Source organism: Athalia rosae, chromosome 6 (genome assembly GCF_917208135.1).
Source record: "Athalia rosae chromosome 6, iyAthRosa1.1, whole genome shotgun sequence".
Classification (NCBI taxonomy): domain Eukaryota; kingdom Metazoa; phylum Arthropoda; class Insecta; order Hymenoptera; family Athaliidae; genus Athalia; species Athalia rosae.
This window is the reverse complement of record NC_064031.1, coordinates 1,727,886-1,740,231: the sequence shown is the minus strand read 5'-3', so window position 1 is coordinate 1,740,231 and position 12,346 is coordinate 1,727,886. Positions and strand designations below refer to the sequence as shown.

General features: G+C 34.1%; 2 protein-coding genes and 1 long non-coding RNA gene across 7 annotated transcripts; 1 reads left to right on the top strand and 2 right to left on the bottom strand.

The window, feature by feature from the left end:
• Positions 1-211: 211 nt before the first annotated feature.
• On the bottom strand, positions 212-783 carry LOC125501385. Its single transcript, XM_048656972.1, has one exon. The coding sequence runs from the start codon at positions 466-468 to the stop codon at positions 220-222; it is 249 nt and encodes an 82-aa protein (XP_048512929.1). The 5' UTR covers positions 469-783; the 3' UTR covers positions 212-219.
• A 92-nt stretch (positions 784-875) lies between these two features.
• Positions 876-5,074, bottom strand: LOC112694855. 3 transcript variants are annotated; one of them, XR_003150221.2, is made up of 3 exons: positions 4,824-5,074; positions 4,283-4,315; positions 876-1,189 (listed from the first exon to the last, which is right to left on the bottom strand). It is a non-coding gene; the product is annotated as an uncharacterized LOC112694855 (long non-coding RNA). The 3 variants fall into 3 exon arrangements; XR_003150220.2 differs by having other exon boundaries at positions 4,283-4,932; XR_003150222.2 differs by lacking the exons at positions 4,283-4,315; positions 4,824-5,074 and adding an exon at positions 1,498-1,632.
• On the top strand, positions 2,544-12,259 carry LOC105690699 (very long-chain-fatty-acid--CoA ligase bubblegum). Of its 3 annotated transcripts, XM_012408733.3 has the most exons (15): positions 2,544-2,696; positions 2,780-2,866; positions 2,982-3,121; positions 7,180-7,259; positions 8,191-8,260; positions 8,322-8,529; positions 8,651-8,785; positions 8,849-9,044; positions 9,135-9,236; positions 9,311-9,457; positions 9,528-10,003; positions 10,084-10,298; positions 10,366-10,517; positions 10,616-10,741; positions 10,849-12,259. In XM_012408733.3, the coding sequence occupies exons 4-15, from the start codon at positions 7,185-7,187 to the stop codon at positions 11,041-11,043; spliced, it is 2,097 nt and encodes a 698-aa protein (XP_012264156.1). In that variant the 5' UTR covers positions 2,544-2,696; positions 2,780-2,866; positions 2,982-3,121; positions 7,180-7,184; the 3' UTR covers positions 11,044-12,259. The 3 variants fall into 3 exon arrangements, with proteins under 3 accessions (XP_012264156.1, XP_012264154.1, XP_020710769.1); XM_012408731.3 differs by lacking the exons at positions 2,544-2,696; positions 2,780-2,866; positions 2,982-3,121 and adding an exon at positions 3,225-3,697; XM_020855110.2 differs by lacking the exons at positions 2,544-2,696; positions 2,780-2,866; positions 2,982-3,121 and adding an exon at positions 5,318-5,604.
• The last annotated feature ends 87 nt before the right edge of the window (positions 12,260-12,346 follow it).

Here is a 12,346-nt window from a genome sequence, read left to right as displayed (position 1 = left end):
ATTGACGGATAAATTTAGAAGAAATATCACCTTATTATCAATACTCCGGAGTCGTCAACAGCTCAGAACTACAGAGGTAATCAACTTTCCATCCACGATGTTCGCGCCAATTACAAAATCATGGAGTAGACAAATATCAGATAATTTGACATGCGCGGTTGTAGCAAATTGGGGATAACCTATTCGAGATATTAGTTGTTGCGTTGGTTAGAATTATCGTTAGAATTCGTTTTCAGCTGGAGTAATATCGTCACTTTGTTGCTCCTGATTCTCTACTTGGGGCGTAAATTCTCCAGTTGTAGAATTATTCATTCTCTGCAAAAACGATGTCAATAGTTTTTTATTCAGGCGATCAGTTTGCGTCAATTCTCTGGTAACCCCTACTGGATACTCTTTTTCGGTTTCATCCGTCTCTTCCTTAGGTACATGAGTGTTTGCTTCACTGGTCGGTTTTCCCGGCATTTTCATTAATATTTCATAAATTATTATGATCTTTTTGAGTGTATTCGATGACTACTTGACACTGTTACAGAAAAGGGTTCACGTTTACGCAGATTTTCCACTAATCATTTGAACTTGAGGAAAACTCCGCTTTACGACCAGCGGTAATTTTGAATATTCAATTACGCATCAATCTAATGAAAGCTTGTTGCAATATTCTTATTTCGCATTATTCCAAAGTCCTTTTACGAATGCTAATTCAACATATGCATTCAAATTCAAAACATGATCTGTTTTTATAAATTAATAAGCATTTTTTCTATTAGATATTAGAAAAAAAGTCTGCCGCAAATACAGGAAACGTATACGTAGGTCCCACACGATCTCACGTATTACGAACAACAATTACCAAGTTCAAAAGTCAGAGAGCATTATATGTTGTACTACATTTTAATAGAGAGGCTTTACAAAAATCCTCTTTTGAGGAATTGTTGTTTGTTCAGATTTTTAGTCCTTATCAAGTGGTTTTCTGTTATCAGTTGAACCACAGGAGTATGTAAAAAAACCAACGTCTTTCAGAGGGTCTTCCAAAACATATAAAGTTGTCCCTTTTCTGTAGATTATTCAAATGTTCCAAAGTCCAAAGATTCAGATAACACCGTGAGATGGATTTCAACAATTCCTTTCCGGTTCTAAAGATTAAATTATCCTCACTGCACCGGGTGTCTTCTTTGAACTCGTAATTTATCTGCAACAATTTTGTTTCATTATTACAATATCCCATTAAAATCCATACAAGTTTATGAAATCAAAGTTTGAAAATTGTTCTGATCGGATTTACACACAATTGTCCGGAGTACATCCTTCATAAGAAAAATAACGTACTTGACTTCCGTTTTTTATGATTACTGACTTTACTCGAAGAGATGATCTCAGGTATTTGTTCATCATTTGCTTATTATCAACATGAAATCATGTTCACGGGCAGATATGATTAAAACAAAAAAATACACACCGATGCGTGCGGTTAATTCAAAGAATTTAAAAATTAATTACCAAGCAATTAACGTTGACTATCGTTCGTCGATTACTCGTTGTGCGAACTGCCCAGTCATTAAAATATGACGATGTCACGAATTACAAAATTCTTTTACATATATCTCAAGTTGGTTGAATATTCTTCACCCTCAATGTAGATTTTATAAAATATATTTATATGTATATATTTTTTAGTTTTATCAAAAGAGCGGCAATGATTACATAGAGAAAGGTCGTTCACGTATCAAACGATGCTGACCCTTACAACTGCATATCTCGTATACTTTCTAAAATTATTAGCCATATATTTCAAATCGTTTTATGCATAATAACTAACGTCCACGATTGAAAATAAAAAAGCAAAGTATAATAAAACATTAATGTCAAGATAATTACTTACGTCATTATCTAATTTGAATAATTATATGGTAAATAGTTATACCTACATTAGTAGGCTGATAATTTTGTTTACTTTATTAATAATAATATAATTAAAAATCCAATGATTCAACGAAGTAATCGACGAGTGCAAAAATGGTATCGAAATGGTCCGGCATTGGGATAACGAAAGAAAATGAATAAATGAGGATTTTCATGCCCTGCAGCTTCTGAAAAACAATATGAACAATTACATGTAAAATAATTATAATACATTAATGTATAGCAAAGTCTAACATCGTTAAACATATCGTATTATATGTACTATACGTACATACTATCGATGTAAGCGTAGAACGAAGACTTTGAAAATCAGAAATGGGTTAAGGGTGGATTGCAAAAAATCAAGAGTAATCAAGAGATAAGATATAATGTGGATAAAAAAAACGAAGTAGAATTCAAATCACTGTAAGATACATACCTAAGCACACGCTATAATTAGCACGTTCAATTCTAGAGCTATTTACATCGTCAGACTTTCGGAGTATCAGTAAAATCCCAACGTGTTACAGACTAAATATACAACAATATGATTATTCGCAACAGATATCAAATTGATACGAACGATAATCCGGCAATTAGTTAATTGTTTTTGCTTCTAGGGAAATTAGGGAAAGAAGAGAGAATGTGACAGTTCCGATGGGATTTAAAAAATGTAAATAAATAAATAAACAAATGAAGCCCAGTGAACGCAGAGGGTGGGACAGAGAGGTCAGCACAAGTCGTCTTTCCGTCTGATGAAAATGAAGAAACAAGGGTCATAAGGGCGAGAGAAGGGGGTGGGTGTAGATCTACGTTGCCCATGCGTGAAAATACGCAGACCGGACCACGTGTATCATTTGGTTTTTTTTTCAATTCATAGTTTGCAAGGGATAAGTTTCCACGGAAGTTTATGATTCGATGTGGATTATCCTGACTACGATTCGAAATTCCTGTGCAATCGTTTGAGGTAATTGTTCTTTCTATTCTGTTCCTTTTTCTCTCATTTCTATGTGACCGCAGAATGCAAATTCCCTCTGTGTGTAACGCATATTTTACATGTATACTGATATGTATGTTTGTAGAACGGGACGTGGCGTGAGAAAATCAAACCCAAGGCGATAGCGATTATACGATGCAATTGGAGTGAAATACAGCATTTGTGCTGAAAATTGTGACACTTTAGATTGTGTCGGTGTTCGAGTCGCTTCTACTGTAGTATCAGGTGAGCCGTTGCCGGTGGCACACGTCACGCGATACGTTCGCTCATTTATTTAATTTTCCTTATTTTTTTCTTGCCTATAACTATTTTCCTCATAGGTTTTAGTGTGCACATATACAGGGCCACGAATTATTTATAACGCTTATATGCACTTCGATTAATTACAATTATTATCAGTATTAGTTTTCTCGCGTTCATTTATATTTAAAAAAAAAAATCAACAATCAACAGTATGGCGCTAATTTAAAACGTGGTAATCGAACGTGTTATTCTTTCTCTCCCTGCCCTTGATTGAGTTCTCTTCGGAATTTACTTTACTCTTCAGTTTTGCTTCGTTCGTTCGCTGATACGGAGCTCCGAACGGTCGGCTTACTGTTAGTTTGAACAAAGTTCGGTACCCTTTAAATTAAAAGTACCTTTTTCATGTCCGCATATACATGTAATATATTCAAATAAGTGTTGTCGGTTTAACTTTAATGTTCTTTCATTCCAATCAATCGATACAATAATTTTTTTTCAATATAAGCTACGCCGAGAAGTTTATTCCATATCGATCGAGGAGTTCAATTATAATTTAGTGTGAGTACAATAATTCAAATAATATTTGATCGATGATCGAACGTAGCGCGTATTTTTCATCTTTTCTATCTTATTATCCGTTCTTACAAGGGGATATAAGGTATGGTACCGTTCTTCGGCACACTTTATTTTATTTACCGAGTTCCCGTTCACCGTTCGAAATTTCACGTTACTTCCTTTCTTTCAGTTCAAATTTGGTCCATTTCGCTTTACTTTGTTCTCTTACTTTATTCATTTTATTTAATTTCTTTTTTTTTATTTTATGCTTGTCTATTTAACGTATGGCTTCTAGTGCAGTATTTGCAGTTATATGTGCCTCACTTTTACCACGTGACATGTACTAATTTATGTATACCTATAATTTTACTTGGTTTTATTATGTAATTATTTAATTACAATCACATTTGATTTGAGGCGAAGAAAAACAATTAAGATGGACCATCAATTGTTAACAATTTATGATTCTGCATAACTTGTTTTCAAAAGTTGATAGAATTTTCTTTCTAATTGTCTTTTTTTCGTTTCTCAAACGAACCTGTAATCTTATCGCAAAATTTTTATCGTATATATATTTACATTACTTACTTTACGGTGATGAACCGCAGCTGTTTTGTGTTGCTATAAAAAAAAAAAATTTAACTCTTTAATCACTAATTAGACCGTCAACTGATGATATATACCCTTGAGGTTTTCAAAATTTATAAAAATCGTTTTGTACATAGAAGGAGAATTTTATCGATGTGCAAAATTTGATGATATCAGATGTGCTAGAAAATTGTTTCCTTTTAGAAGATCCCAAACTATTTTGGTCTTATGTACAGGTATTTAATTATGACGTTTGAAACATTTGTTCTTTTTACAACCAAAATTTAACATTATAATCGTCCCGATTAATATGACAAAAAAATGCGCCCTATAGAAAACAAACTGGAGAATTTTATTCAAATGCAAAATAACCGACGAAAACGAGGAATAATTAATCGACTGCAAACATGGAGAAAAAACGAAGAAGAAATCCGAAAAAACTGCAGTTTATAACGGTATCCTATTTCTCTATATAACAGTCTATAAACGATCAGCAGAGAAATTACCGTCATGACAAAGCGTATAATAAATGTGAACTCACCCCCTCTCCTTCGCGCCCTCTTGAATTCTCAACTAATTAATTACCTGTTAAAATTGTGTGTAACAATTGATAATTAACAATTAGTAATAATACGAGTTACGCAATAGAGGATGATTAAAAAAAAAAAAAGAAAAAGGAATGGCGTGTTCTTGTAATTGATATTTTCCGCAATGATTTGAAAATAAATTCTAATAATTACACCGAGCTGTATACCGGATGAAAATCAAACGACACCGGCGCGGGTTACAGACCGTCAGTTTATCTTGTACATACAAACGAAAGGAGATATAACGACGAAGGAAAAAGATAAAAAGGAAAAGAAGACGTGAAAAAAAAAATTGTGCTGATGCATCGGTAGATTCTGATAATTACTATTTACATATAAATGTTACGTAACGTGTACAGGTATACGTAGGTGGATGCGAACGTATTCGTACATGCAAAATCGTTTAATTTAAATACATAGGGTGGATTGGTTTAGCGAAATTTTGAATTTCCCGCTGATAGTGTGGGGTGATGCGTTATTTTATTGATTTTTTCAAGTTATACGCAGTCACACCACCACCGATTATACCTCCCTCTTTACCTACGTTATTTCGCTGCTTTCGCATCCCTTATTGTGGAGAACCTTCAGTACCGTGCTACTAACCACGCGATAAAGGGAGTGTACGCCAAAAAAAAAATTGGAAATAATTAATACATTGATATATATTAATAAAAAACACACGTCGTCGTAATCATTTTATTATAATATTTGCAATGGTTATTCTACTCTGCAAAGGTATTTATCAATTGGCCTAATAATTGTGGTAACAAATTTAGAATTAATTTACAGATGGGAAAAATTCTACGTCTTATAATTAGGTATTTCAAAAACATCTCGTACGATAGACTGGAAAAAAATTTTGATTATCAATATTAGTAACGATATTAAAATAATCCGATACCCCGTTGACATTGCTATGATATATTTAATTGTTGTTATACGCCTATATATATATTTTGAATTTTGATTATCCGTCATTTTATCACATGGTTAATAACACTATGTAATAATATACATATGTTATATCCATGTACTTAGGTATTACGATGAGAACGAGATTTTTTGCGATTGTATGTACACGATAGTTTGAACTTTGGTCAAGTTTTATACAGACGAAAATTACGCATTTAATTTATTTTGAACATTGAATTTCGTTTTTTCTTTTCGTCTTTTTTTGTGCAGAATAATTACATATGACTTACACGTAGAATCGTGTGTCTGTGGTATCGCCATAAGTATATTGATGAAAAAGAGAATAAAAAAAATGTAGGTACATGTATAATGAAATATTTGGATTACATAATCCCACGTATGTATATAGATGTGCATATTAAATGTGTAGGTAATTATGCACGTATGTATACGTATAATTTCTTATGTGTCTGCTCAAAGTCCCATTCGCGCTAAATGTTTATTAATATCATTTCCATTTCAATGTACCATTACAACTTGCGATATACCGGCGCTCGATTTATTCCGCAAATAACGTCTTACATCTACCTACAATATACATATGTATACCTACGTGATACATACGTGTATTCGTACATAAAAATTATCCACGCTCCACTTTTTATAGGTATTACGTGCGTGATGATATGAATTTTTCTAAGAGTAATGCGATAAAAAATGTATATAATTTGAAAAAGTTTTCTCCAGATGCGGAGAATAATTGATCTTTGATTCATGGATTTGATTAAATTGATTTAATTCGCATCGTCCCTTGACTAGATCAATGTCGATACGTGAATGCAATGATTTTGTGATACTGTATGAGAGCGTGTGTGATGATAATATTTTTTTCTTGTCATTTTTTTGCATGATGTTGCAATTTATTAACCGGAAAGATTATTTGAAAGAATAAAGAACAAGGGGCAGGGGGAGGAAGTAATAAAGAAAAAACTTTTAATTCCTTACGCACGTTGGACTTTAAACCGTGTCACCTCATACGATCGTCACACTGTAATATTATGTATATATGTATACTATAAACCACCGTATGTATACATATAATATTGTATACATATACATCTTGCAATGCAGCAAAACAGATAACGAGTAATCGCGTAATGAACTGTTGAGAGTGAAAAAAAAAAAACTTTACAACAATACATACATACAAGCTTGTTATATACCTACGATATAAATATTTTGTAAATATTACTATGGGAGAAAATAATTGTAATAAATAGTACATAGATCACGTTATCAGTTTTTTTTTTTTTTTTTTTTCTTGTTTTAATCTTTCATTACAGCTCCTATCTCTATTTCGAATCAATATTTGCTAATATTTTATATATTTTTTTACAGATAAAATGTCAACGGACGAAGTACTGTTATTAAATGGTCACCGTGGTTCGAACGGCTATGTACAAGATACGAATAACAAGGTAACAGATACTCGACATGTTGAAGATTGAATGAAAAGTTTGTTCCCACTCATTTCTAAAATGTCCAACGTTTATATTCATACTTTATACATGTTTCATTTCATTGGATTTTTATTTTATATGATTTTTTGACTTTTAAATTAATTGGATGAGCGTTGAATCGCAACGGTGATGACGATGATTATTATACTGTTGACAATTTGATCAGGCGATCCACGAATATCAATTAAATTAAATTTGAAAGTTTATAATTAAAAAAAGACACGTGCAGATATTTTACACGTTTTTTAGATAAATTATATCTGCTACTCCAATTATGATTGTAAGTATGAATAATTCCAGAAAGAATTACGATAGATAACAAAACTTTTTCTCTCCTTTTTCAATCACTTGAAAACTCTGTGATCGTAATATACCGATTGCCTGTAATTTTCCGTTCCATATATTAAGTATATTGGAGGGAAAAAAAAATCGTTTTTAAAGAATTAAAATACGTTTAATTAAGGAAATTAATACGGTAAGCTATCTGCGGAGTCATGGATTGTGAATTATGTACAGGTTGAATTTTATTTGACTTGCATTCTTGATCTCTGAATTTTCGCCCTCAATTAAAAAAAAAAAAAAAAAACTTTGATCTATTCCAATCCAAATTATCATACTTGCTTTATATTTTTATTGCAATGACACCGATTTCCTTTTCATCGTAATACGTTTATTTTATTCTCTGTTATAAATATTGAAGAAAAAAAAACATTCAGGTCAATTATACGAAAATTATTTTAAACTTTTTAGTTAGTCAACGCTTTTAATCGATACTTTATTGATCAATAACGCTGAACAGACCATTGAAGTCTGACAAAATTATTCCAATACCTCGTCACAAAGTAGATAAATGTAATCAAATATTTACAATAAATTTTTTATCGCCTAGGTTTCGGGTTCCGCAGGACGCTTCTCTTCAATGTCTGACCACCTCTCTCCCAGCGAGACTGGCTTAAATGGTAAATTTGAATTTAATCGTTCGATGCTATCATTCTCCAATAAATTCAATTTTCGATACAGGTCCGAATCAAGTGATGCCTTCAGATGCGGTATGGACTTCCGAACCAACTGGTCGAGTTCGTATAGAACTTGACAGAGATGGTATAGGGGCTCGCATTCCCATCTCGGTTCCAGGAATCCTCGAAAAGACTGCCAAAGAGCATCCGGACCATCCGGCACTTGTATCTCGGCCTGGAGTTGATGGGGAAAGGGTCACCTACACCTACAAGTGTGTTGGATTCTTCTAGAAATATCATTGCGAATAAAAATCATGAACAGGATGAAGGATCAACTGAATGTTTCTTCTCTTCTTCTTTTCGTTTTCTTCTATCTCTGGTTTTCTTTCGCAGAGAGTACTACACCGAGGTTCGGACAGTTGCAAGGGCATTTTTGAAGCTGGGGCTTGAACGTTATCACAGTGTTTGTATCATTGGATTTAATAGTCCAGAGTGGTTCATCGCAGATTTAGCAGCTATACATGCTGGGTGAGTTTCTGATTGACTCAATCTTTGCAGAAATTTTATATAAACTTTTTTTCTTCTGTACAGAGGATTTGCTGCCGGGATTTATACTACCAATTCTCCAGAAGCTTGTCTCTATTGTGCGGAACGAAGCAGAGCACAAATAATTATTGTTGAAGATTCAAAACAGCTAGAAAAAATTATGGAAATCAAAAGCAAGTTGCCCCTTCTTAAAGCCATTATACAATACGATGGAATACCGTCGCAGAAAGGAGTGCTGAGTGTGAGTAAAATTTTTAAATAATTTATGTTGCGTGATTTGAAAATTTATGTGTAATAAAATATGTATATTTTTTTTTTCTCACTACCCTAGTGGAGGGAACTGCTGCAAATCGGTAGATCTGAATCTGATGACAAACTGGATGCGGTTCTAAAAACAATCGCCATCAACGAATGCTGTACTCTAGTATTCACCGTGAGTATTAGGGCATTACACCGAAGACTCTAGTTTTTCATGTAGCTACATAATCTTTGGATTATGTCTTCCAGTCCGGGACTGTTGGAAATCCAAAGGCTGTTATGTTGAGCCATGACAACCTCATTCATGATGCAGGAGTTATAGTATCTACAGTAGGACTGACACCCCGACAAGATACCATTGTCAGTTTTCTACCACTATCTCATGTCGCTGCGCAGGTGAACTTTCAAATGCATTTTACACGTCCAATTCCTCAACGTTTGGTATACTAACTGTATTACCTTGAAGGTAGTGGACATATTTGGGAGCATGGTCGCTGCTGGAACGATTTACTTTGCTGACAAAAATGCACTGAAGGGTTCGCTTGTGGAAACGTTGACGCAAGCAAGACCCACAGTGTTCCTTGGGGTCCCAAGAGTGTGGGAAAAAATTCATGAAAAAATGATGGCCGTAGCCCGAAGCAACGGGGCGATAAAAACTTGGATCGCAAACTGGGCTAAGTCTCAGGGACTCGCATATAATATGAGAAAAATGGACGGGGTAGATTATCAAAATTGGGGCTACTTATTGGCCAGGTGGCTGATTTTCAGTAAAGTAAAAGCTACGCTTGGGCTAGACAGGTGTCACATGTTTGTTACAGCTGCTGCTCCATTGAGCACCGATATTAAAAAGTACTTTATGAGCCTAGATATGCCACTGATGGATGTTTTTGGTATGTCGGAAGCATCCGGTGCTCAAACTCTCAGTCGAAATGATTTGTACAGGTAATTTCCTTTCAACTTTTTACATTGATTGTACTGATGACTTCGTTCATTCAAATACCCTGATAATCATCAACACGCAGATTGGGCAGCGTTGGAACTAGCATGGATAGCTTGCGTTTAAAAATTCATAATCCAGATAGTACAGGCGAAGGTGAGGTCTGCATGGGAGGCCGGCATATATTCATGGGGTATCTTGATGAGCCTGATAAAACTAGGGAAGCTAAAGACGAAGACGGATGGTTACACAGTGGGGATTTGGGCAGAATAGACGAGGATGGTTTCCTCTGGATGACAGGTATGTCATATTTCTTTCTATTATTTTATGACTATTAGGGATAAAATATATCCTTTGCCATCGGCAGGACGAATCAAGGAGCTGATAATTACTGCTGGTGGTGAGAACATTCCACCGGTTCACATAGAGCATTTGATTCTGGCAGAATTACCAGCTTTAAACAACGCACTTCTCGTCGGAGACACGAGAAAATACTTGACGGTTCTAGTCACCTTACAGGTGAGCAATGAAGGAGCAAATACAGAATTTTGGCGACATAGTATTGGCCAAACCACTGATTTCGATGTTGATCTTTTGGTTTCGTTTTGCATTTTCAGACTGATGTAGATAACGAGACTGGAGCCCCGCTGGATACGTTAACAAAAGCAACACAGAAATGGGCTCGATCGATCGGCAGCAAAGCGCAAACAGTAACTGAAGTTATACAAAATAAAGATCCTGTGGTATGTAATGCCGTATCTATTCTATATTTTTTAATAATATCGAGGATTAGAGTGGTCACCAATATTAATTATGAGCAAAATCAATTTGAAATTCGTTTGTTACACAGATTTACAATGAAATTGAAGAAGCAATTAAAAGGGCGAATAAAAAGGCTACGAGTAATGCACAGAAGGTACAAAAGTTCCGAATTCTCCCCCATGACTTCTCAGTTCCAACCGGAGAGCTTGGCCCAACGTTAAAGGTGAAACGAAATGTTGTTCTTAAAATGTATGCTGATTTAATAGAGGAAATGTACAAATAGTGTCGAGTCGAATAATCAGTTAGTACAACCAAAGGTACTGCTGGACTTTAGAGACAAGATCATATTAAGCGGAGAACATTTGTGTGTGATTAATCGTTCTTTCAGAGAGCGATGCAATTAGGGGTGCAGATAAATGGTATAGATTTAATACATACTTACCTAATTCTCGAGGATCCCTGAGAAGTAAACAATTTTCAATATCGTTCTAACTTAACTATCGGATACGTTCCGAACTAATTAATTTCACAGTAAAGATCCTTAATAGCTGCAAAGAACTTCTTGGATTGAAATATATGTATAAATATTCTATAACGAACACTGGCGAACAATCGAATGATCACTGAGAATTTTTCAACCGGTCATTTTTCGTCTCAAGCCGCAAGAGAGACTATTATAGATTCGCAATTGGCCAAAATCCACCATATTGTTATAGTGAATTATAGGTGCGATAAAAAAACCAAAAACGAAAGTCTATTGTACGTCGATCATCGATAACGACGTCCAAAGAATTGGGAGGGAATAGTTCGCAATAAAGCATAAATAAGTGCCTTTTTATACGGAGATAAAAATAATTATAATCTACCTATCTTAGTCATCGCCTAAAAGACATTGCAAATAATTTATACCTAATAAATTTTTAACTAAAATTTCAACATTAGTTTCACTTCAAATAGGTAGGTAATGTTTTCTGCGGTATCGTGAGATGGACGTTTACCGAATGTTTCTTCGATCATTACAACTTGTCAATACTTTTTCCCATCATCTTCTGTATATTCTTATCAATTGATGTAAGTATACAAAATACTTTTAAAAAAATCAGGCAATCTTGTCTATCCCTTCACTTTTTTGCTAAAATTAGCGGTTCGCTATAGGTATTTACAATATATTAATGTCTACATATCATTTGCACAGCAACTACTGTCTAACGAGTGCAATGTTTGAATGGCAATTTTTTTCGTAAACCAAATGGTACTGTACTGATTAACGATATAATGGTACAAATTATTCGCAAGGTATCTATAAATCAACGTAGTATATTAATTATTAGGTACTTAAGTGACAATAACATGGTGCAATATAATTACATTGTGAACTAACAAGATTGAAGCCTCGGGTTTATATCTGAAACCATGCGTTCTTCTTGTTGATTCAATAGAATGTCTGTAAATATATATGAATTATGTTTATCAAATAAAAACAGTGCTGTTCATTACAATTGATTCTCATAGTAAAACATCAATATATTGTCATTATAAAAAAAATCAAGCGAAAATTAGGAGATAATCAGCATGGAAAATTTGTT